A 21,484-nucleotide genomic window follows, 5' to 3' on the forward strand; every position below is an offset into this window, starting at 1 on the left:
ATGATGGCATTGAAAAGACAGTAAAGACCTGCCAGTTGAATCAAACACACACACATTGGCTGACGGGAGTAGATGAAACTGACCTACCACACTCTTGTGCTGTTGGAACTGGAATCTCTTCAACAAAGCCAAAGTATGGCTGGTATGCTGGACCGCTTCCATAAATTTCTGTTCCTGGAATGTGTTTCAAAGAATGAAGATTATTTATCCTGCTTTTATAGAACAGCATGTGGAGGGTGAGATTAGTATATAAGAATATGGCATCAATGTTGCGGGATTGCTTCACACCTACACGCTTTGCGAGCTTTGGTTTGTCTCACCAAAACATGAATAGATATCATCATAATAGGATGAGTAACAGCCATCTCATACTTATAAAGGACATGATTTTATTGATCACAATGGTAAATTTTCATTATCAGTTATTACTGTAATATTAATCACATTCAAACCAACCTTAGAGATTATATGGCATTACAATAAATATGAGTTACAGAAGATTAAACATGAAAAGCTTTCTCAGATTTTAGGACTATTGAAAACAGATACAGCATATCTCCAGTTTGTGTTTTTATGTGTGCAGGGGTGTGTAGCTTTATGTGTGAGATAAGACCAAAGGCTATATAACATGAGGTGAGATGAGGTAAATCACATCAGAGACTGCCCGGAGAACAGCCTTAGGGAGCTCCAGTTTAAAGATAATGGCAGCTTTGGAAAGCTTACGCCCGACCAGAGAAGGATAGATTGAGGGTCATAAGATCATACGCATAAAATGCAATTTTGAGATCAAGTTAGAATTTAAAAAAGTGAAATGAAGTGGTTTCATTAAGATGCCTAGGCATCATGTATGTCAGTGGATAAACCCTGTTCGCATACGATAGAGCTCAATCATATACTGTGGCATTTTATGAAAGCCAGATAAAAGCAGTGCTAAACAATTAGACTGTTATGTGGGTTTCCCTGACATACTGTACTCGCACATCCCTATCGGTAAGGCCAATCCTTTATGAAAATTAACCATGATTTTACTACAGTAAAAAAAACATGGTTACTGTAGTAAAACCGTGGTTACCACAAGATAACCATGGTTATGAAAACCATGTGTTTTTAAGAACCATAGTAAAACGATGGTTACTGTAGAAAACATGGTTTTGCCATAAGTAATCAATACACCAAAAAAACATGGTTACTACAATTGTGCCACAAAAAAAACATGGTTAATTTTCATACACAAATATAAACTATTTAACATGAGGAATTCCGAGCAAAGTGTCTTACCTGCAGTTCTAAGACATTCAAAAGCAACACATGAAGATTTTGAATAAAAAAGAAACCTTTATCATTGCAGACACACAACAACAGGTTTTGTTGTTTGTATCATAGGATTGTGTCAGCATTCTTCACTGTTTGAAGTGAGAAACCATGTACAAACGATTCAAACTGAGAGTGAGTCGTCTACTATTCAAGTAAAACGCGAGTTGATTCAGACCATTTTTCTTAAACGTTTGTAGAAACAACCTATAGAAAGGTTTCATCTTAACAACATAAACAAACGTTAAGGGCATGCGCACTTTTGTAACATAATAAAGGAAAAACTAAGAACAAAGATATACTACAGTAAATGTAAAAGAGAATCAAATAGAAAAGTTAATTTATTGTAAAAAAGTGACAGTAAGTAGTATTTTAGTAAAGGGAAATGTATTTATTGATTTATAGTTTCACCTTAAATTAAATACTGTATTAGTGATTTACAAAACTCCTTTCATTGAGATTTTCCTGCCGTTAGGGGGCTCTCAAGTGCAGTTTAGTTAGCAAGTTAGCTTTGCAACGGGTATAGAGAGTGCACGTGTCGTCACTTTCCCACGTGAACACTGCTTGTGTGGTAAAACACTGGGCAAAATGAATGGTTACAATATCAGGAAACGCAACATTTGAGTGTCTAAGAACACCTATCCTTTGTAAGTCATAAGGTAGTCGTAAGGATCACCGTCGAGTCCAGCTGCTTGTAGTTTCAGCAAATAATTGCGTGTTTTAGTTCCTCCTATTGAATGCAGCCATTTTGCCGTAGTTTTACCACTCAAGGGAGCGTGTCCCGGCGGGAAAGTGACGTCAATGCATACCCTATAGCGAAAGTAGTAGCAAAAGTCAAGACGGTAAGATTTGAAACTGCAGTGAAAGGTTTGAACCACATATTTGTGGTTGCAATTCAAATCTGAATCTAGGAAAACGTGTAAATATGTGCTATGCATTTGTATCTGCCAATGTATTTTGTAAATGCCAGTTTACACACTTGTGAAAAATTTTCTTCAACTTCAAATTCAGAAGAGAGATTTGTGAGTTTTGTCCACGAGTGCAAATCTCAACATTCAACTTCAGTTTTTTATTTTACAAGTTTTCACATTGGGGCTGTGAGTGTACATTTTAGTGTACAGGTACAAATACTTAGAGTACTTTACAAGTTCACAAATTAAAATCTACATGCTCTCAAGTTTAGCAACTGATTTATCTTCATTAACTTCCGGTACACATTCACAAACAATCGAGTGCCTGTTGATTATTTCTGAAAACAATCAAAAGAAACCGAGAAGAACCGTAACTAGTCTCTCCAATATTTTGAATTTAGACTCTGATACCAAGCAAGCTCAACAGCTAGATGTCAATATACAGTACCATAGGTTTCTTTAAATGAGACCAAAGGACCCATTCAACTAATTGTTTATTTAAGAAAACGAACATACAACAAATCGTTTATTTAATACAATTGTTATACAATAAAATGATAATTTAAATTAATTTTAACATAAATTAAACTAAATAGTTATATTATTAGCCACTAGCCAAACACAAACAGGAGTTAACTGGGGGTCAGGCGCGTGCGCGTCCGATGATACGGTATGTATGGAACACGTAACATGGTTGAAACCGTGCTCTGCCAAATGACATAGTACCGCGAGAGCGATGCGAAAACATGGGAACTGAATGTTTAATATGAGAGAAATGATTAACACACATGAAGCACAGGCTGCACAGCACATGTTTCTCTGTTCAGTCTGAACGCTTGTGGTAGACTACACACGCCGCCGCCCAGCTGCAGGAGCTGCTCCTTAACCTGTCTACGGGCGGTAACGGTTTTTGCTTCACAGAAAAAAGACCTTAGTGTTTGCTTGTTAAAACATTTTCAAGTTTTTTTGGTAGTCATGAAAGTTACTGTCAGACTTGGTTCCCCCTGTGTTCAATAAGAGCGAAATCGGTTAGACTGGACTCAAACCAATGACCACAAGCTAAGAGTGCTAACCATGATAATACAGAACATCTTTATGTGGTCACTTTTGTATATGTTGCCTGCTGTTGCTTCATTTGTCCATCATGGTAGAGGAAACACCCCCTGATGAGGATGTCCATAGCGTGCAGTGTCCTGGCCACCTATTATTATGATGAGTTTTTTTATTAGAATAGAATAGAATGAGCTTTATTGGCCAAGTATGTTTCCACATACGAGGAATTTGTTATAGTGACAGAAGCTCCACAGTGCAACAGAAAGACAGCACAGAACACAGATGATAAAAAAATATTAGTTACAAAATAAGTCATTAATATGCTTCCATGTGTGTTAAAGCATTGTCTATAAAAATCACATGAATAAATTGTTTAATAACTTTTGACAGACCAAAATAACCATAAAAATCCGAACTTCTGTTTTCCTGGATGTTCACTCGTTTACACCCCCTAATGGAAATAAAGGTGAAACTGTTGAACTCAAAATTAATGCATTTTGAATCTTAAATTAACCCAAACTGTATAGTATGCACAAACTTTGAGCAGTGTGGTTTTAGGTACATTCGCTTGTACTTTTTCAGCTTTCCAGCATTGTTTAATTAAAAGTGACTATATATACTGTCGATGTAGGCCTGTGAGTCAAACTGTTCTGGTTGGTGGAACTCCCCAGAAAGCTGTAATATGAGAGAAATGAGTGGCACGTTTTGTAACAAACTGTAAAAAAACTATTCATTGTGGGACAAACACTGAAGTTAAAATTAAATTCCATGTCACGGCATTAATAAAAACACTGTTGTTCTAAACATATAGCAAGGGTGCCACTTAGCGGTAGATTTGTAAACTGCATTTTCTCGGTTCATAGTTATACATTTAAAAAGTAAAACCATAAAACGAGCTGTTAAACGAAACCTATTTAGTTGCATAAGTCCACAATCAATCACCTACATATTATGTTAAAACTCGTCATTGGACCCACAAACACGTTATCGCTGGTTAAATGCCGTATACACCACCGAACACATCGTGTCGCTGTTGAAATTCTGAAGCGCAGTGAAGAGGCGCACTGTAGTCTTGACTCTTACCGACACAAAACAAAGAGCAAACTGGTCAAGCACTGACCTGACAAAACAGTAGCTTTAATATAAATTATGGGCAAAAAGCACAAGAAACACAAATCAGAAAAGCACACACACGACGGTAGGTCTTTTATTATTTATTCAAAAGGTTAGAAAATGTATTAATTAGGTTGAAAAAGGCTGAACGTAAATGAAACTAGAATATAAACTCGTGAGAAGGGAATAGGCTGATGCTGTCAGATGAGCGGCGGTCTCGTATCTTCTTCATCCCTGACCTAAACACAATGCTAATACAACAGTTGTCGAATTTAAGTCTGTTTATGTAGAAATGCGTGTATTTGTCGTTATGTTAATTTTAAGGCTAGCCGGCTGGTTAGCAGTTTGCTTTATGCGCAATAACTGTTTATGTTGGTTAGGTATAGGTAAAGCTGCTCCTTGGAGGAATATGGAGTTATTACTATAAGTCAGGCATGTAATAAATAAACAGTAACCAAACAGCTTTTCTGCATAAAACGTCTTGTGTTGTATATGATCTTTACTGCCCTGCAGAGTTCACTGAGCGGCCTCTGAAGCTGGTGTTAAAAGTGGCTGGGAATGAGGTCACCACAGGCAGCCCTAACCTCGAGAGCGCGTATGACGACCCGATAGATTACGACAAACATAAAGACAAGAAAAAGAAGAAGAAAAAGAAGGAAGAGAAAGCTAGAAACAGTCCTCCAGTCTCACCAGTTGACGAGAAGAAAAAGAAAAAGGTGAGCTTTGCGATTGCTTTATTGGTGTGGATGTTTACATGCTTGCTAGACCCTAAACAATAGAATGTTTGTTTGTTTAATAGATGGTCAAAAAAAGGAAGGGGCCAGACTCTGTGGATCCAGACTTTGATGAGCAAAGCAGAACTCCTGCTCGCTCTGATGTTTCCCAGCCCCTCACCCCTTCACTTGCCAAAATTGAAGGTAGTGCTATGCACCCTTACAGAGAATTTAGTTTAGTTTTAGTTATTTAAGAATTTGCTGATGAGTAGTGAGATTGTGTATTTTGTGCTGATTATCTGTTTATTATGACTGATTTGTAACTCTTCAGAAAAAGAGCAGACTCCTCTACAGGAAGCTTTGAGTCAGCTCATTCGACAGCTCCAGAGGTATGACCATATTTTCCCTATCCATCTTATTTGTGGCGTAAACGTGGGCGCCAACATCTTTGAGCTGTTTGTGTTTAGGCTTCAGGTGAGCCACTATAACTAATGGCAGTCGTATTGCGAGTGAGACAAGTGTGGTGTTTTGACTGGCTAGTTAATATTTATTATGGAACCCAAAGGTACAAGCTTACTGTGTGCAGTTAGAGGTTGCAATAATAGCTGCTACAAATGCAAAAAATGTCTACAAAACATTTGTGTTTCCCTTAATACACGCACCAGAGCTTAATATAGATGTCGCGCACCCTATGATCTGCATCCATTATCCATTATTTTAGCCTACTGAATGCCCTTTCTCCTGGACAATTTACATTCTTGACAACAATAACTAATAAACATAGTTCAAAGGCAGGCATTTATGGCGAGAGTGACACTAAATGTAGAAAAATATAATTATTATATATCATAGATTATATATAAACAAAACATATTTAGCACAACTAAATAAACAGTATGCAAATGGTAAAGTGGTATTATAATATTAGCAGCAGTTAAAATTTAGCTGTTCGCATTTTTTATATGTTTTTAGCAGTTTAAAACTTAACAGGCTAAAGCAAACCTTCCTGCTAGCGGATCGCAGCTGCATGACTAAATTAACAGCTACAGAATATTACATTAATTTGGCAGACGCTTTAATCCAAATCACAATTAACATTTTGTCAACACGCTAAACAGTACTGATAGCCTAGTTTACCAGGTCATGTTACAATGAAGATTAAAGCTGAAGTAAACAAGGGAGAGAATGAACAACATGAAATCATTTTTATTTAATAGATATAAAACAGACAGTTACTGGTTAATATGTTTCGAGTTGTTTTTAGAAAGTTGTGATGGGTGCTGCAGCTCAGTCGAGACCTGTGATACAAGAGCAACCAGCCGTCTCCATTCTTCCGTTATTAGTTGTAAGGATCCAGGAATGTTTGCTCCACTTTGACTGGGATTCACATCTGCTTTTAAAAGCACGAAGTTGTGGTCTATGTCATGTACAAATTCCGACTGACTTTCCCAATGTGCATGTAAGTTACTGGTAACATAACGTTACGTCTCTGTGCTTTTATAGTTGCGCATCGAAGACCCGTCAACTCCGAGAGAAAATACGAAATAATTGAATATGTCTTCATATGATATATAAGGCCACTTCATCCTCCCACTGTGTAATACATCGCGGGTGTGAAAAATATTCACCAGAGCTGTTTTAATGGTGTTTTGAGCGTGCTCCCACGACACCCCATTGTTTTCCACCGGCCAGCTAATAAAACAGAAGTCACATACAAATAGGAAGTACGTCACATCGTTTACTTCCGCATTAAAAAATAAGGTGGATAGGCTGTTTTTGTTTAGACAGGTGTGAAGGAATAGACACTCTCAATATTATAAATGAAGTTGAATTTAGTCTGACCTAAGACTCTTGAGTGCTCATCTCGAATACAATCTTTTGTGTCTGTGGCCTGACACCAATTACCTTGGATTCCCTGTTATTATTTGCATTTATTAGTGTTTCCACTATTTCCATATTTTAGTGTGGTCTGGGTTCATAGTGATGTCTGTATTACTTGTCTGTATTAATGAATTAGAAGAGTATTAGAAGAGTTGAAAGTAGCCGGCTGTTTTTACAGGAAGGACCCCAGTGCATTTTTTTCCTTTCCTGTGACGGACCTGATCGCCCCGGGATACTCCCTCATCATAAAGAGACCCATGGACTTTAGCACAATGAAGGAGAAAATAAAGAAAGAGCTATACCAGTCACTTGAAGAGCTTAAGGTAATGTGTTATCATCCAAATAATGAGACCATACTTAATCTAAATACCTTACATGTCATCACTGACTATCAAAATGAACATCATTTATATGTTAATGAATGCAGACTTTAGAAAGTTAACTGGAAGTGTGTTTTCTTTTTTATAACAGCTGGATTTCAAAACAATGTGTGAGAATGCTATGATCTATAACAAACCAGATACCATTTACTACAAAGCAGCCAAGAAACTCCTTCACTCTGGCATGAAGATCCTGAGCACAGTGAGTGTAATGGATTTAGAGTGTGTTTATGTGGTGCATTTGACTTGGATTTGTTTTTAAATTCTATCAGTAAGTTTGTTTGTAAGCCAAATAACTTTGTGAATGCGTTGAATGTCAATGTGCGCCACCAGATGGCACTGTTATGCTATGGGCAGTGTTGTTCCTTTCTGCTGTTATTGTAATGAGGGGTTTAACTCAGTAATGTAAGCTCATCTAGAACATGTTTTACAGGGGAAATGGTTAAGCGTATGTGTATGTGTGTACATTTAGGAAAGACTCGACAGTTTAAAGCAAAGCATAGAGTTCATGGCTGACCTGCAGACATCCAGTCAGTCTACAGAGGATGGAGAGGACGAGGGCGGAGCTTCTTACCCTGCCAACAAGAACTCGTCTGTCATGGACACAAGTGATAATTTACAGTCACCCCGTGTAGCCAACAAAGACACTCCGAGGTATGAGTCATACATTCGTCAAGTGTAATCATAACTGACTGATCCTGGGGTTGCTTCAAAAATGTTATTAAAATTCTTTAACTCAGATGTCCTCTTAATAATAATTTGTGTAATCATAGGCAGGGATGGAATTGACACTTTCAAAATGGCAAATGTGAGTAAAGTGTGCACTGCTTTAGTTAGCACATTCAACAGTATTTGGCCAGACTGACACATTTGACTGTCGGTAAAATAAGTTTTGCAAAAGAAACAGATACAGACACAAAGGATCTACTTAAAAGAAACATCTGTTGCAGCTTGTACAGCTTAAGATAACTTTTACCTCAGTGGAAAATTTGCCATGGGTTGATAAGCCACCAAAACAAATATGTAAGAAATAAATAATATCACAACTCTGCACGTTTTCGTCAAGTATTTGAGACTGGTGGGGAAAGTTCATTTTAAACCCTCATCAAGATTAATTTGTTAAATTTAAAGTATTTAATTTGTCATATCTATATATTAAAATGTGGTTCTATTGACATGGTATGTGAACTGATGATTGAATCTCTAAAACAACTTGAATTAGTAGTCAAAATCTTCTTTTTGTTTTCTGACTGAGAGTATAATGTCAAGCACTAGTGAAGTCATGGTTGTGCAACAATTCACGTTGGTTTTGTAACTGCTTTAAAGTGAGAGGCATTCTGCTTTTGTGCTAGAACCAGTGACACATTCCAGGATGTTGCTGGGGTGTTCACTGTCTTTGTCTGTTTTATTCTGTTTGTTGCTTGCGTAAATCAGTTTGGTGGCTGCAGTTGCAAGGAATGTTTATAGCATGTTGTGTCTTGTAGTCCATCTGTAGCACAAGAGCTACACGTTCCTCACACACATTACACAGCTTTTCAGTGAATGTGAATCATCTTGCACGCTGCTCAGCTGAGTTGGGTAAAGGGTTGGGCATATTCCCAGCTAACATTTTGTTTATTATAACATCGATTCATACACTGACCAAAATTATAAACGCAACACTTTTGTTTTTGCCCCCATTTTTCATGAGCTGAACTCAAAGATCTAAGATTTTTTCTATGTACACAAAAAGCCTATTTCTCTCAAATATTGTTCACAAATCTGTCTAAATCTATGTTAGTGAGCACTTCTCCTTTGCCGAGATAATCCATCCACCTCACAGGTGTGGTATATCAAGATGCTGATTAGACAGCATGATTATTGTACACAAAAGGACACTCTAAAATGTTCAGTTTTACTGTATTGAAAACCAGTCAGTATCTGGTGTGACCACCATTTGCCTCACGCAGTGCAACACATCTCCTTCGCTTTGCAACATGGAGCCGTGCATTATCATGCTGCAACATGAGGTGATGGTCGTGGATGAATGGCACAACAATGGGCCTCAGGATCTCATCACGGTATCTCTGTACATTCAAAATGCCATCAATAAAATGCACCTGTGTTCGTTGTCCATAACACACACCTGCCCATACCATAACCCCACAGCCACCATGGGCCACTCGATCCACAAAGTTGACATCAGCAAAACGCTCACCCACACGACGCCATACACACTGTCTGCCATCTGCCCTGTACAGAAAACCGGATTCAACAGTGAAGAGAACACCTCTCCAAAGTGCCAGACGCCATCGAATGTGAGCATTTGCCCACTCAAGTCGGTTACGATGACGAACTGCAGTCAGGTCGAGACCCCGATGAGGACAACGAGCATGCAGGTGAGCTTACCTGAGACGGTTTCTGACAGTTTGTGCAGAAATTCTTTGGTTATGCCAACCGATTGTTGCAGCAGCTGTCCGGGTAGCTGGTCTCAGACGATCTTGGAGGTGAAGATGCTGGATGTGGAGGTCCTGGGCCTTTGGAGACGGTTTATGGTAGAGAAAAGTACATTCAATTCACGGGCAACAGCTCTGGTGGACATTCCTGCAGTCAGCATGCCAATTGCACGCTCCCTCAAAACTTGCGACATCTGTGGCATTGTGCTGTGTGATAAAACTGCACATTTCAGAGTGGCCTTTTATTGTGGCCAGCCTAAGGCACACCTGTGCAATAATCATGCTGTCTAATCAGCATCTTGATATGCCACACCTGTGAGGTGGATGGATTATCTCGGCAAAGGAGAAGTGATTCCTAAAACTAACACAGATTTAGACAGATTTGTGAACAATATTTGAGAGAAATAGGCCTTTTGTGTACATAGAAAGTCTTAGATCTTTGAGTTCAGCTCATGAAAAATGGGGGCAAAAACAAAAGTGTTGCGTTTATAATTTTGGTCAGTGTAGGTATTTCTCCAGGCGCTGCTTTGTCCTCAGTGTTCACAGTTGGGCTCTTGCTCTAGCTGTTTCTTACACACACACATATATATATATATTGAAATCATGAAATCTTTTAATTCATACTGATGATGACAAAGACCAGAAATGGGAGGGACTTCTTTCCACATGCATCTGTAATTGCAGAGATGCTGTCATGATTTATGTTGATGGTTATGCCAGAAATCTTCATACCCTTATGACCCTTAGGCCAATTTAATGGATTGAAGATAATGACAAGAAGCCTTTGTTGAATGTGTAGCAGGGGCGGTAAGGATGAAGCTCAGAAGAATTCCGGCCAAGCAGAGAAAGACCTGGAGGAGATCAAGAAGCTCATGGAGGAGTCTGGGGGAAAACTGTCTAACAGAAGCCTGCAGTGTGAGGTAAGAGCAGATCAGTGTTATATTATAGCGTGCATAAGAGATCATTCACTGAAGAAACTCTTGGTCACCATTGTTTCCTTTTTTTAAGCAGCTGGATTTTGAGAGAAGGAAATCTGATGGTTCAACCACTCTGGGCATCCTGAACCCTGCTGACCTGAGCGCTGGAGGTATGTGAAAATGAGTCAAAGAAGTGTTAAATTGAGTTTTATTTAGCAATAACGTGTTCTCTAAATGTACAATGCTTTTATGTTAGATCCAGGTTACTGCCCCGTCAAACTGGGCATGATGGGAGGAAGACTTCAAACTGGTATCAACACTCTTCAGGGCTTCAAAGAGGACAAGAGGAACATGGTCACTCCAGGTAATGCACAGTCACTTTAGTTCAATTACAGATTTGAGGAAAGTCATGTTTAGTCTATAGGGATGAGATTCACTCAGTGAACTTTACTTTTGTGATGTGAAGAGGATCATGGGAAGGGTGTATTAAAATCTCTGTTTGCACACCCTCTGCTGCCGGTGGAATGTTATGTTATGTGCCAGAAAAATTCTATTGTTCCTGCTGTCAATAGGAAAAAATTAACTGGTGGATCAGTTGGGCTGTGATTTCTACTGATCTTATCTACTAGGGGTGGGAATCGTTTGGTCCCTCACGATTCGATTCAGAATCGATTCTTGATGTACTAATTAGCATATTTAAGATGTCATCGTGTCACATTTGCACTCAGAGTCAGACTAGTGTTTGTTCTTTGGCTTCTACTCTTAGAAATGTCACATATTGTATTTAATAGAACTGAGTGCCTAGTAAAGCCATTCTCATGGACATATTCTGCTGTCCGACATTAAAACAAGTACATAATAGTAATGAAACGTCACTCATTAGTGCTGTATGTTAAACGACAGTCACTTCCACGCATTGCCACATCGTATGACGAAATCATCATTAGGGCTGTGTATTGGCAAGTGCCTCCCGATACGATACATACCACGATAGATGGGGCAGGAATCCTGGATACAATATACTGTTATGTATATCGATACGATACACATTTGCGATATATTGCAATACTTTAAATAGAAAATGTAAAAAGTAGAGCTAGAAATACAACATGCTGTGCACCACCTGGGGTTTTCTGTAAGGAAAAGTGTAAAAACATCCCTTACCTCTGCAGAGTGGCCATGATGTGCGATGCATGGACCTTTAGATCAGAGGTTTGGGTTCTCAAACTGTTTATTCTACTATATACTACCCTGTACAATGTCTCTTATATGTTATTATCCCCCATTTTCTGTAAAATAGTCTTTATTTTATATATGCACAATTTAGAATGTTTTAGACTGTAAATCGTATTATATTGTATTGTCATTGTGTTGAATGTCTGTACTAGAAGCTTCCAACACCAAAGAAAATTCCTTGTGTGTGCAAGCACACTTGGCAATAAAGCTCTTCTGATTCTGATTCTGATTGCGCCCCTCAAGTGGGTAGCGCAGGGGAATAAGGTGGCTCACACAAGTCACTTGGCTGTTGTGGGTGCATTACAGTTAAAACAATGAACATGGGCAGAATAAAACCTCTGGTTCATCCGTGCTGTAAATGCGCTGGTGTCACATCCGTGAAAGCACAATAAATGTCATTGTTACTTTTCTTAATAAACTTTTTGTCTAATGCACTGCAGTAGCCAAGTGACTTGTGTCATGACTTGAGAAGCCTACAAACAGCATTATTTTATATAACTCATTACTCCATAACTTATTTTGAAAACCAAAGCACACCCACACATCAGCTCTGAGAGCTGCAAGCGTTCTTATATTCTTCGACATGCTCGCTTCTAGGGATGCACCGAAACGAAAATTCTTGGCTGAAGCCGAACATGATGTGAAACACTTGGCCGAAGGCCGAATAATACCGAACACCGAACATGGTTCTATTTATTAAGCCTTTTTTTCACTATTGCACAAACTGAGTAGTCAAAATGTGTTTTTTTATTTTGTCTTGCTTTTCAATAAAATACAATACAACTTAATATAAAATTGAGCAAAACAAAGTAAATTCAAACAAAAAATTGAGCCCTCTCCCTTCATGAATAGCCTATATTAATTAGGCCTATAACTGACTGCTAAAATAATGTAATGTAAGTTAATCTGTACCCCTACAACAAAACACTTCATTAAAAAGTGTCATTCCACATTAGGCCTATAAACTAAAAATACGAATAAAAGAAAACTGTTGGATTATTATAGGCTACATTGCAAAAAGATTTAAAGAAAAAATAAATCCAATGCAAGCAATTCTGACTGATGCATTGCTGACTGACAACCATATCAGTTCACGTCTCTCCTCCAAACTCCGCCCACAGAAGCTGACTGTTCTATGGTGCACTCGTGGCCGGGATGCACAGAACATACTTTGACAAGTTGTTTAGTTCAGGGAACTGTGTGCACGCCACCGCTGTATGATGTCAAAGGATGTCGCGAGTGGCGGGGCTACTGTCAGACAGCCCGCTTCCGTCTGAAGTAAAGTTACCGACCGGTAAAGACGCTTTCATTCGGAGATTTACTTCCGTGCGGCAAGTCCCGTGCTGTGTCTTTCTCTGACACTTTAAAATGCTCCACACACACACACACGCACTGCCAAAATGTTTGCGGCAGTAATAAAGCGCACGCATGTCTCTCGCTCTCTCTCTCCCTCTCTCTCTTTCTGCGCTGGTTGCTGCTTGATAGTATCACGAGTCATGTTCGGTAAAATTTATTCGGCCACTTCACATATTCGGCTGAAAACCGAACTTGCGTTTTTTGCTATTTTTGGCCGAACATTTTCGGTGGCCAAACATTCGGTGCATCCCTACTCACTTCCACTTACTTTTGGCCGTATGTATATGACATGATTTAAAAAAAATTATAGATAGTGATACCTCTACTATCGATACATTTGAAAAAAAATATTGTGGTAGTTACATGTAGCGATATTTTTGCACAACCCTAATCATCATACACACATACATTAAAAGAGCGGCTATTTTACCAATATTAGTGTATTAGTCCCGTGCAGAGCACCCTGCGCGTCCGTATGGCTAACAAACTGTGCATATTTACAGAAGTATGTTCATGTTCTTAAAGGACTGATTGGATGAGCACTTTCAACAAGTTGGTATGATTTATTAGGGTCTTCATGAAATTTCTGGAACATATTTTGCTTAAAAACACTCAATGGCTGTGTAAACAAAACCCTTTTTGCCTCGTCAAAAACAGCTATGCTCGCAGCAACCTGTTTTGGTGCATGTCTCTTTAACTAATAATGAGTTACGTTACAGCGCAGCGCACCCCACCCCCCTTCTGTCCGGCGAGTCAACACAACACACATGTAGTACTGCCATGGCAATGGTTTAGCTAAATTATGTTTCCTGAACTCCTCTGCGGTTAGTTTAATTTTAAACGTCTCCAATCATTAGTCCGGAGACTAAAAAATCCATCACAGCAAACAGCGCATCCTAATGCGCTCACGTTGTGCGTGTATGCTTGACTAAAATCCACGGAATGCGCACTTGCAGATCTCAGCGGAATTGCGTGGATTTTAGCGCTTGTCATTGACAAGTTATAATGTTACACACACAACGTGAGAGCATAACTAGTATGCTGTGACAGAGTTTTCAGCCTAAGGACGAATGATTTGTGATGTTTAAAACTAAACTAACCGCAGTATTCGCCACTGTTCATTAGCAAAACAAACAGCTTGCCGCAGCTGAACATATTAATGCACAATGTATTAACATACACACAGCTAAGTGCCCATTTGCCAAATAACATAAATATAGAGTAAATTTAACACTGGCTTTGAATGTTCTATTTAGCCCGTGACTGACTTAGCTCCCTTTGCTATCATATGCATCAACGTTATCCTCCTATATATACGGTACATGTACATCAATTCAGACTGTTGATAAACATTACTTACATCGGCAGCTTTGTCTCGTTCAGTTGGTCTCGATCCCTCTTGAGGAACAACTTTGAAGCTAATCCTGCTTGTACTGTCCCAGGTTGATAAAGCACTCCGGCTTGAAGTGATTCGTACAAACAAGCAGGTTTTTACTTATGGTTTCTGAGGGATTTCCACTAAAAATAAAATAAATCCACTCCTGTCTCTTCAGGGTTTAGGACTCGACATTGCATGTTGTCCACGAAATTTAGCCATGGCGTCACGTACACCGCTGTCGCTTGTGAAAACAGTAATGCCGGCAGCGCCGTGGGTGGAATTGTGTAGATTAAGGGGCGGTAATATTATAATAAGATGCTGCTTTTACGTCACAACAGGAGCGAAATCTGAACGGCTCGATTTCTCACATGCTTGCAGGGAAAGGCTCATCAAAACAAACTTACTGGGATCTTGTTTTTCACGTTTTCAGGGTTTCTAGATGCACAGTGGACCCGATTATAGCACTTAAAATTAGGAAAATTTGGATTTTCATCCGATGACTCCTTTAAGTCTAAACAGTGACAGGTTTTGGGAAATGCTATTTTGCACTTACTAACAAGTCAGCTGCGGTATAGTAAATTGAATGCGCTTTTTCTCCCTGCCGCTCACTCACCGCACAGAGCAAATGGAGAGAAAGACCATCCTAAAAATGTATTTCGTTGATCTTGCAGTTTAGTCCTACAGGGCTAAATGTATTTGGTTTTCTCTCTTTCTCTACTGCTCCAGTAAGCTCCGCTATGTTTGCGCTCGAGGTGTGCACTCTGTAAAAGGTACGGGTGCTGCACCGCTCTTGCAGTTGACTTCCGCCTTGTTTGTTCCAAAGACGTCACGTTATTATATTTAGTTACGTTCAAAAAAATCTATTTTTCAAATTTGTGAATCGATTCGAATCGCTAGCTGATTGAATCGATTTCATATGTGAATTGATTTGTTCTCCCACCCCTAACATCTACACCATTATTATTGTTCATACTTGTTCAAATCCCTAATTCCGCGTACTAAACCTCTGCCTGAAACCACCCCGTACCGTCTGTGCTACGCACCTGAATGATGTCTTAAATGATATTATGAAGAGGTGTGCTGTTTCTCTTCTAAGCGATTAGCTTTGCTATTGTCGTTTGGTGAAAGATAGAGATTTGTGATGGACTCCTTTGTCTCAGATCAGTTGCATAGCAGTTCTCTTGTAACCACCCAGGTTTGCACTGGCAAGCATTACTCAAATTTGTTCTTTAAAAAAGTTGTTAGTGTTATTCATGTAGGTGTATCAGAATTTTGTGGCAGTTCAGTTGAGTTTGAGAGTTGATGTGTTTTGGAGGGAGACAAGCATTAGCAGTTTAATGTGACCTTCTTCAGTCCATGCTCTCTTATAGCTCTCAGTGTCTGTTAGATTCTTCTGTGTTTAGTTGTACTTGCAGTCTAATGGCTTGCTTTGCAAAAATGAAAACATTCTTATAATATAACTGCTATCTTTAGAATCTGTCTGAAGTTTTGTAATGTGTATAAAATCCTACAAATAGTGTATCATTTTATAAACTCCTCACATTTTTCCTTTATCTTTTTGCAGTTACATATATGAATTATGGCCCATTTAGCTCATATGCACCTACATATGACTCCAGTTTTGCCAATATCAGCAAAGAGGACTCTGATCTTATTTACTCTTTCTATGGAGAGGACAGCAGTGAGCCAGGCTATGAAAGGTATGTGTGTGTCAGAGTTAATTAAAGGTGTTAAAAGTTATAAAATTTGCCTTTAAATTTAAGTCCTGGAAACCTTATTTACAGAAGAGTTACTTGAACAGGGTGGCTTAAAACATCTTAAAGTTATCCTAATAAAAGGCCTTTAAAAGTCTTAAAAAGTATTAAATTCAGATTCTACGGGTCTTAAATATTTTGGTCACATTTCCAACAAAAATCTTTCCGTCTGATAGACCAAATGACAGACCTAAGATTTTTCTCCCCGCGATAGTTACTTAATCATCAGCGAGAACTGAGGTCAAGGATTACAGGTTGAAGTAGGCCTACAGCCTACAGTTTTAACATACTATCTCTGTATTTAAAAATGTATTGAGTTACCACTTGAAGGATACTTGAACCCATATTTCATATAATAGTGTGTTCAAGTTTACTTCAAGTGCAACAAATAAATACAGATATAGTATGTTAAAAGCATATTTTAGTTCATTTTCATGGTGTCTCAAAATAGCACAGTTGAGTACACTTAGATGGATTTAAGATTATCATAAGTACTAAAGATCAAATTTTAGTTTATTAAGTACAAAATTAGTGTGCGAAAATAGAGCATTTTAAGTACATTATAGAAGTGCACTTTTTTCACCTGGGAAGCAGCACAGCGCAAATTTAAAAGACTTTACATTTGGAATTAGTAAAGGAGGTTTGTTCAGCTGTTATGCTGGGCTGGAATTCGTGGCGGAAGAAAGTAGTTCCCCAGTTCCTTTAAAAACCGTAGACTTTTAAAGACACTCCGATATTGTTTCCGATTTATCTGCACACTTGTGCCGCCAAACTGTTGTATAAATGTGTCGTGAGATAGGGCTCTATATCATTGGCTGTGATTAGGCCAGAGGCATGAGGCCGCAGGTGATATTGCTTTATCAATTTTCAAATTGAACTGGAAATTGATGTATCTGTCATAATAAAGTATTACTGGTTATTTTAATGTTTCTATTTTGATAAGATACATTGTTTGTTTGTTTACATTGACAAAACATTTTAATCAAAGCATATATGCTTAAAAAGTCGGGTTGGAAAATGTGTGCTTGAAAAGCACTTGAAAAAAATATGTGAAAACGGGGTTTTGAAAAATGCTTGGAAAACGGTGTGCTTGAAAAGCGCTTGAAAACTGCTTGGAAAGTGCTTGAAAACGGGGTTTTTAAAAAAAAATGTGTGCTTGAAAAGCGCTTGAAAACGGTGTGCTTGGAAAGTGCTTGAAAACGGGGTTTTGAAAAATGTGTGCTTGAAAAAGTCCTTGAAAGTCCCGGAATTTCCGTATACAGTCAGACCCTGGTGTGTGTGCGTGCGTGTGCTTGGATCTATTGTGGGGCTATACATAATCAAATGATTGATTCTTCCTTACATTATGTAATATTACATCATTTTTATGGTCAATATCACAATTGTAAGCATTTAACTACTTATTAAATTAGGACAGAGATTGATATTGCTTTAAAATTGTAACCCACATGTGTGTGCTGATAGGAGATATATAAAATGTTTTTTTTATATTTGTAGCATTGCAGATTACCTAGTCAAATCCGAGGAGCACATGAGCAGGTTAGCAGATAATATGCTGGATGCTTTAACCGGTGGACAACACTCCAGACAACTGAAGGAGACAGAATCTGTAAGAAACCTCACTTAATAAGTTGAAATGTACTACACGTGTAATATATATATATATATAGAGAGAGAGAGAGAGAGAGAGAGAGAGAGAGAGATTATTTATATATATATATATATATATATTAGGGCTGTCAGCGTAAACGCATGCGATTAATTTTTTCAAATTAACGCGTCAAAAATATTTAACGCAATTAACGCAGCATCCGTTTGTTTTGACATTCTTTGTCTAGCGTTACATTATGTAATCACGCTCTTATTCGTGTACAGGCTTTTAAACCACTTAAGCGTGATATTAAACAGTTGCTTTGACACGTTCAATGAAGATAGACAGCTTCTAAACTGTGGGACGCGGCAAAACGCAACGCAAGGTCCAGTCTGATGTAAACAGTCATGGGCTGAAGTTTGCGTCGGTGAATCTCTGTCAGACAGCGCATCCGTGTTAAGTTCTCTTTCGTGCTTGAATGGATAAAACCATACAAGATTATGACAGAAAGCCCGTTTTGTCTAGCATTTTCTTAAGCAAGACTTAAGTGTAAAATAAAATCTTAAATGAATGCAAAGAGTTGTGAAAATGGGAGTGCGGTGACGGTCAGATCTGCGAACTGAGACAGCTCTTAAAGGGGCCACGTTCTTAAACGTGCTGCTCTGACTCCTGTCACTAACGTTAATCAAAGAACAAAATAAAAGAAGAAATCAATGTGATTTTGTAGCTTTAATGAGAATTCTTCTGCATTTAATTGATAATTTAGCATTAAAGACTGTAAAGTGTTTGAGAACTTCCTTCAATTTCTGTATATTTCATGATAGCTCTCAATTATATTGTTGAATGACTATAATTATTGTTAAAATAATCAATTTAATAGAGACATCAGTTACAGTACTAATATCAAAATGTTTTCTTTCATTCATAAAATGACGCTGTTAAAAAATATGTTGTTTCTACATCAATTTGAAGATTAAATGTGAAATTATTAAAATGTAAAAGTATATTTTAAAATATTATTGTTGTGTGATTAATCGTGATTAATCACAGAAAATGTGTGATTAATCCGATTAATTTTTTTAATCGATTGACAGCACTAATATGTATATATATATACTGTATATAACATGTAATGAAGGACTAAAGATGTTTTTAATGGTTTTGATCAACATGTTTGTAAACACTGATTGCATAATTTGTCTACTTTAGGATAATCTGCAAGAGGAGGAGCCTGCTGAGAAAGCAGACGTAACAGATGACGAGGTAAGATACCCTCACCAAAAGAACACAAGTCAAATGTATACAAGTATAAAGAGTGCAGTACTAGTGTACAGCCAACCTGAGTGGCTGTAAACGTACAAGTATTGTATTTAAAAGCAGTGTTAGGAACACAGGCTGAACTATAGCAGCTGTGTCAACAACACCAACCAACTCACATACACACTAATGAAAGAAATATTTACATAGACCTTCCCTTCGGTTTCGACTTCCTCCTTAAATCACACATGTGTGAGTGAGTATTGTAGGGAAAGGTAAGTATGGGGGCATCTTTGACTGATGGTGCTACTTGTTTCAAACTTGAGAGTTTAAAGGGAAGGTTCACCCAAAAATAAATATTCTGCCATCATTATGACAATTTTTTCTGTGGAACACAAAAAACATATTTTGAGAAATCTCTCAGTGGTTTTGTGCACATACAATGGAAGTCAATGGGGTCCGGCATTCTTCAAAATGTCTTGTGTGTTCTGCAGAAAAAGGTCCGTCATTCAGGTTTAAATGATGTGATGGTGAGTAAATGATTTGGAAAAACATTATTTTCATTTTTGGGTGAGGTTTCCTTTGACTGTTGTTTTCTGAATGTCAAGTTATAGTAAACTCAACTCTCTTTGTATGTTTTGTCACGTGTTTCTCTTTAGGTTGTTGGGTCAGAGCCTAACAGTAGAAATGTGATTGCTCTCAGTTCTGTGCTCGGTTCGAATCTCGACCTTCTTCCTGAGAGCTTTGACTCTGAAGGTGAGAATCTCCTATGATTTAAATATTTAGCATAATATTAATTAAATAAATATTTTCTTGATCCTCTTTTGAGTCTCTATTACATTTTAAAAAATCATGATGATCCTCCTCTCAGAGGGGAAATATAATATATTATAACTCATTATAGACTCATCAAGACCTCTTGCTTTTTTGTTTTTAAAAAATATTGTTCTTAAATGAACAGCTAGCTTCATCTGTTTCCATCCTATTCAATTCCAGATGATAGGAATTAACTAATTCTTCTTCCTTCTCGCTCTTAGAAGCAGAGCATTTTCAGCAGAAGCTGGATGAGACAACAGTGTTGCTGAGGGAGTTGCAGAAGGCTCAGAAAGAAAGATTAAGTGCTAAACAGCCACCAAACATCATCTGCCTGCTGGCTCCTACTGCTAAAGAACTAGAGCTTGGTATGCACACACACACTAGTACACAAACTCTTTATACATCATCTGCTCGATGGTTTTTACTGCTGCACCCATGACTGCAATGGCACAGGCTTCATTCCAGGAATTTTTGGGCTGCTGGGTTGAATCCTGGTCAGGGCTAGTTTTAATGTTGGTGACCTTCCTCTGACCAACCATATTTTTTCACATGAGTAGCTAAATTTAATTTGCTGCACCTACAAGTGAATTGTATCACTGGTCTTTCAGCTGAGAAAATGTATTTTGATTACTACCTTCCAATTTGAACATCTTGATAGTACGTTTTGATTAGGCCCTAATTTACATTTGCATTAAAAGTTCAGTGGTGTTGCACATTAACAGACCTGTTTATCTGAAAGTCATTTTAGAAGCTGATACACTTTGTGTAATGTGATCATGTGTAACCTTGTGCTTTTTAACCAGGTTTTATAACAAAATAAATGTGTTTGTCTCCCCTTCCCGTCTCTGCAGCGGAGAAAGTTACGGGTAATCTGACCCAATTGACCAGTCAGGTGACCCCTAGAGAGGTGTGCAGTGTATATGGTATCAGGAAGGCCATGGGTATTTCATTCCCAAACAGCACTGTAGAGGACACCTTTATAAACCTGAACACAGGTAATAGAAGCATGCCCACTCTTCTGGAAATAATTCATCCATACCTTGTGTTTATTGACTAGGCAAATTAAGCTTTAACGTTTTTGTAATTGACTTTCTGGTTGTTTTCGGTTTCAGTGGGAGATATAGCTGAACCCATGGAGGGAGTGTGTTGAGAGCCTTCATAAAGGCAGTCTTCAATCTGTTCTGCTTATTCTAAATCCGCCCTGGGATGGTGCTGTTTCTGTTTGATGTGTGTTTTGCATTTCATTTAATAAACATCAGTTTTTTTATCGATTATGACATTTCTTAATATAAGTTACAAGAATGTGGTTGAATCACTCTTTGTGACACACAAATGTACTGTTCCAAGTCTTTAAAAACAGGCTTGCCCCTGAATAGAACTAG

General features: G+C 38.1%; 1 protein-coding gene across 4 annotated transcripts; it reads left to right on the forward strand.

The window, feature by feature from the left end:
- The first annotated feature begins 4,339 nt into the window (after nt 1-4,339).
- On the forward strand, nt 4,340-21,461 carry brd7 (bromodomain containing 7). 4 transcript variants are annotated; one of them, XM_057338721.1, is made up of 17 exons: nt 4,340-4,473; nt 4,902-5,104; nt 5,188-5,305; nt 5,433-5,490; nt 7,161-7,305; nt 7,454-7,564; nt 7,835-8,016; nt 10,597-10,717; nt 10,806-10,884; nt 10,971-11,078; nt 16,249-16,384; nt 17,936-18,047; nt 19,239-19,292; nt 19,946-20,042; nt 20,324-20,467; nt 20,954-21,097; nt 21,215-21,461. In XM_057338721.1, exons 1-17 carry the CDS (start codon nt 4,425-4,427, stop codon nt 21,250-21,252), a joined length of 1,899 nt encoding a protein of 632 aa, XP_057194704.1. In that variant the 5' UTR covers nt 4,340-4,424; the 3' UTR covers nt 21,253-21,461. The 4 variants fall into 4 exon arrangements, with proteins under 4 accessions (XP_057194704.1, XP_057194714.1, XP_057194723.1 ...); XM_057338731.1 differs by having other exon boundaries at nt 10,809-10,884; XM_057338740.1 differs by having other exon boundaries at nt 10,600-10,717.
- Nucleotides 21,462-21,484: the final 23 nt, after the last annotated feature.

Source organism: Triplophysa rosa, linkage group LG1 (assembly GCF_024868665.1).
Source record: "Triplophysa rosa linkage group LG1, Trosa_1v2, whole genome shotgun sequence".
Lineage (NCBI taxonomy): Eukaryota > Metazoa > Chordata > Actinopteri > Cypriniformes > Nemacheilidae > Triplophysa > Triplophysa rosa.

Excerpts from the sequence above, each read along its gene's own strand:
- brd7 (XM_057338721.1), top strand. The coding sequence starts at position 4,425 with ATGGGCAAAAAGCACAAGAAACACAAATCAGAAAAGCACACACACGAC. Across the intron at positions 5,491-7,160 it reads CTCATTCGACAGCTCCAGAG|GAAGGACCCCAGTGCATTTT; the intron begins GTATGACCATAT and ends CTGTTTTTACAG. Across the intron at positions 19,293-19,945 it reads CAGACGTAACAGATGACGAG|GTTGTTGGGTCAGAGCCTAA; the intron begins GTAAGATACCCT and ends GTTTCTCTTTAG.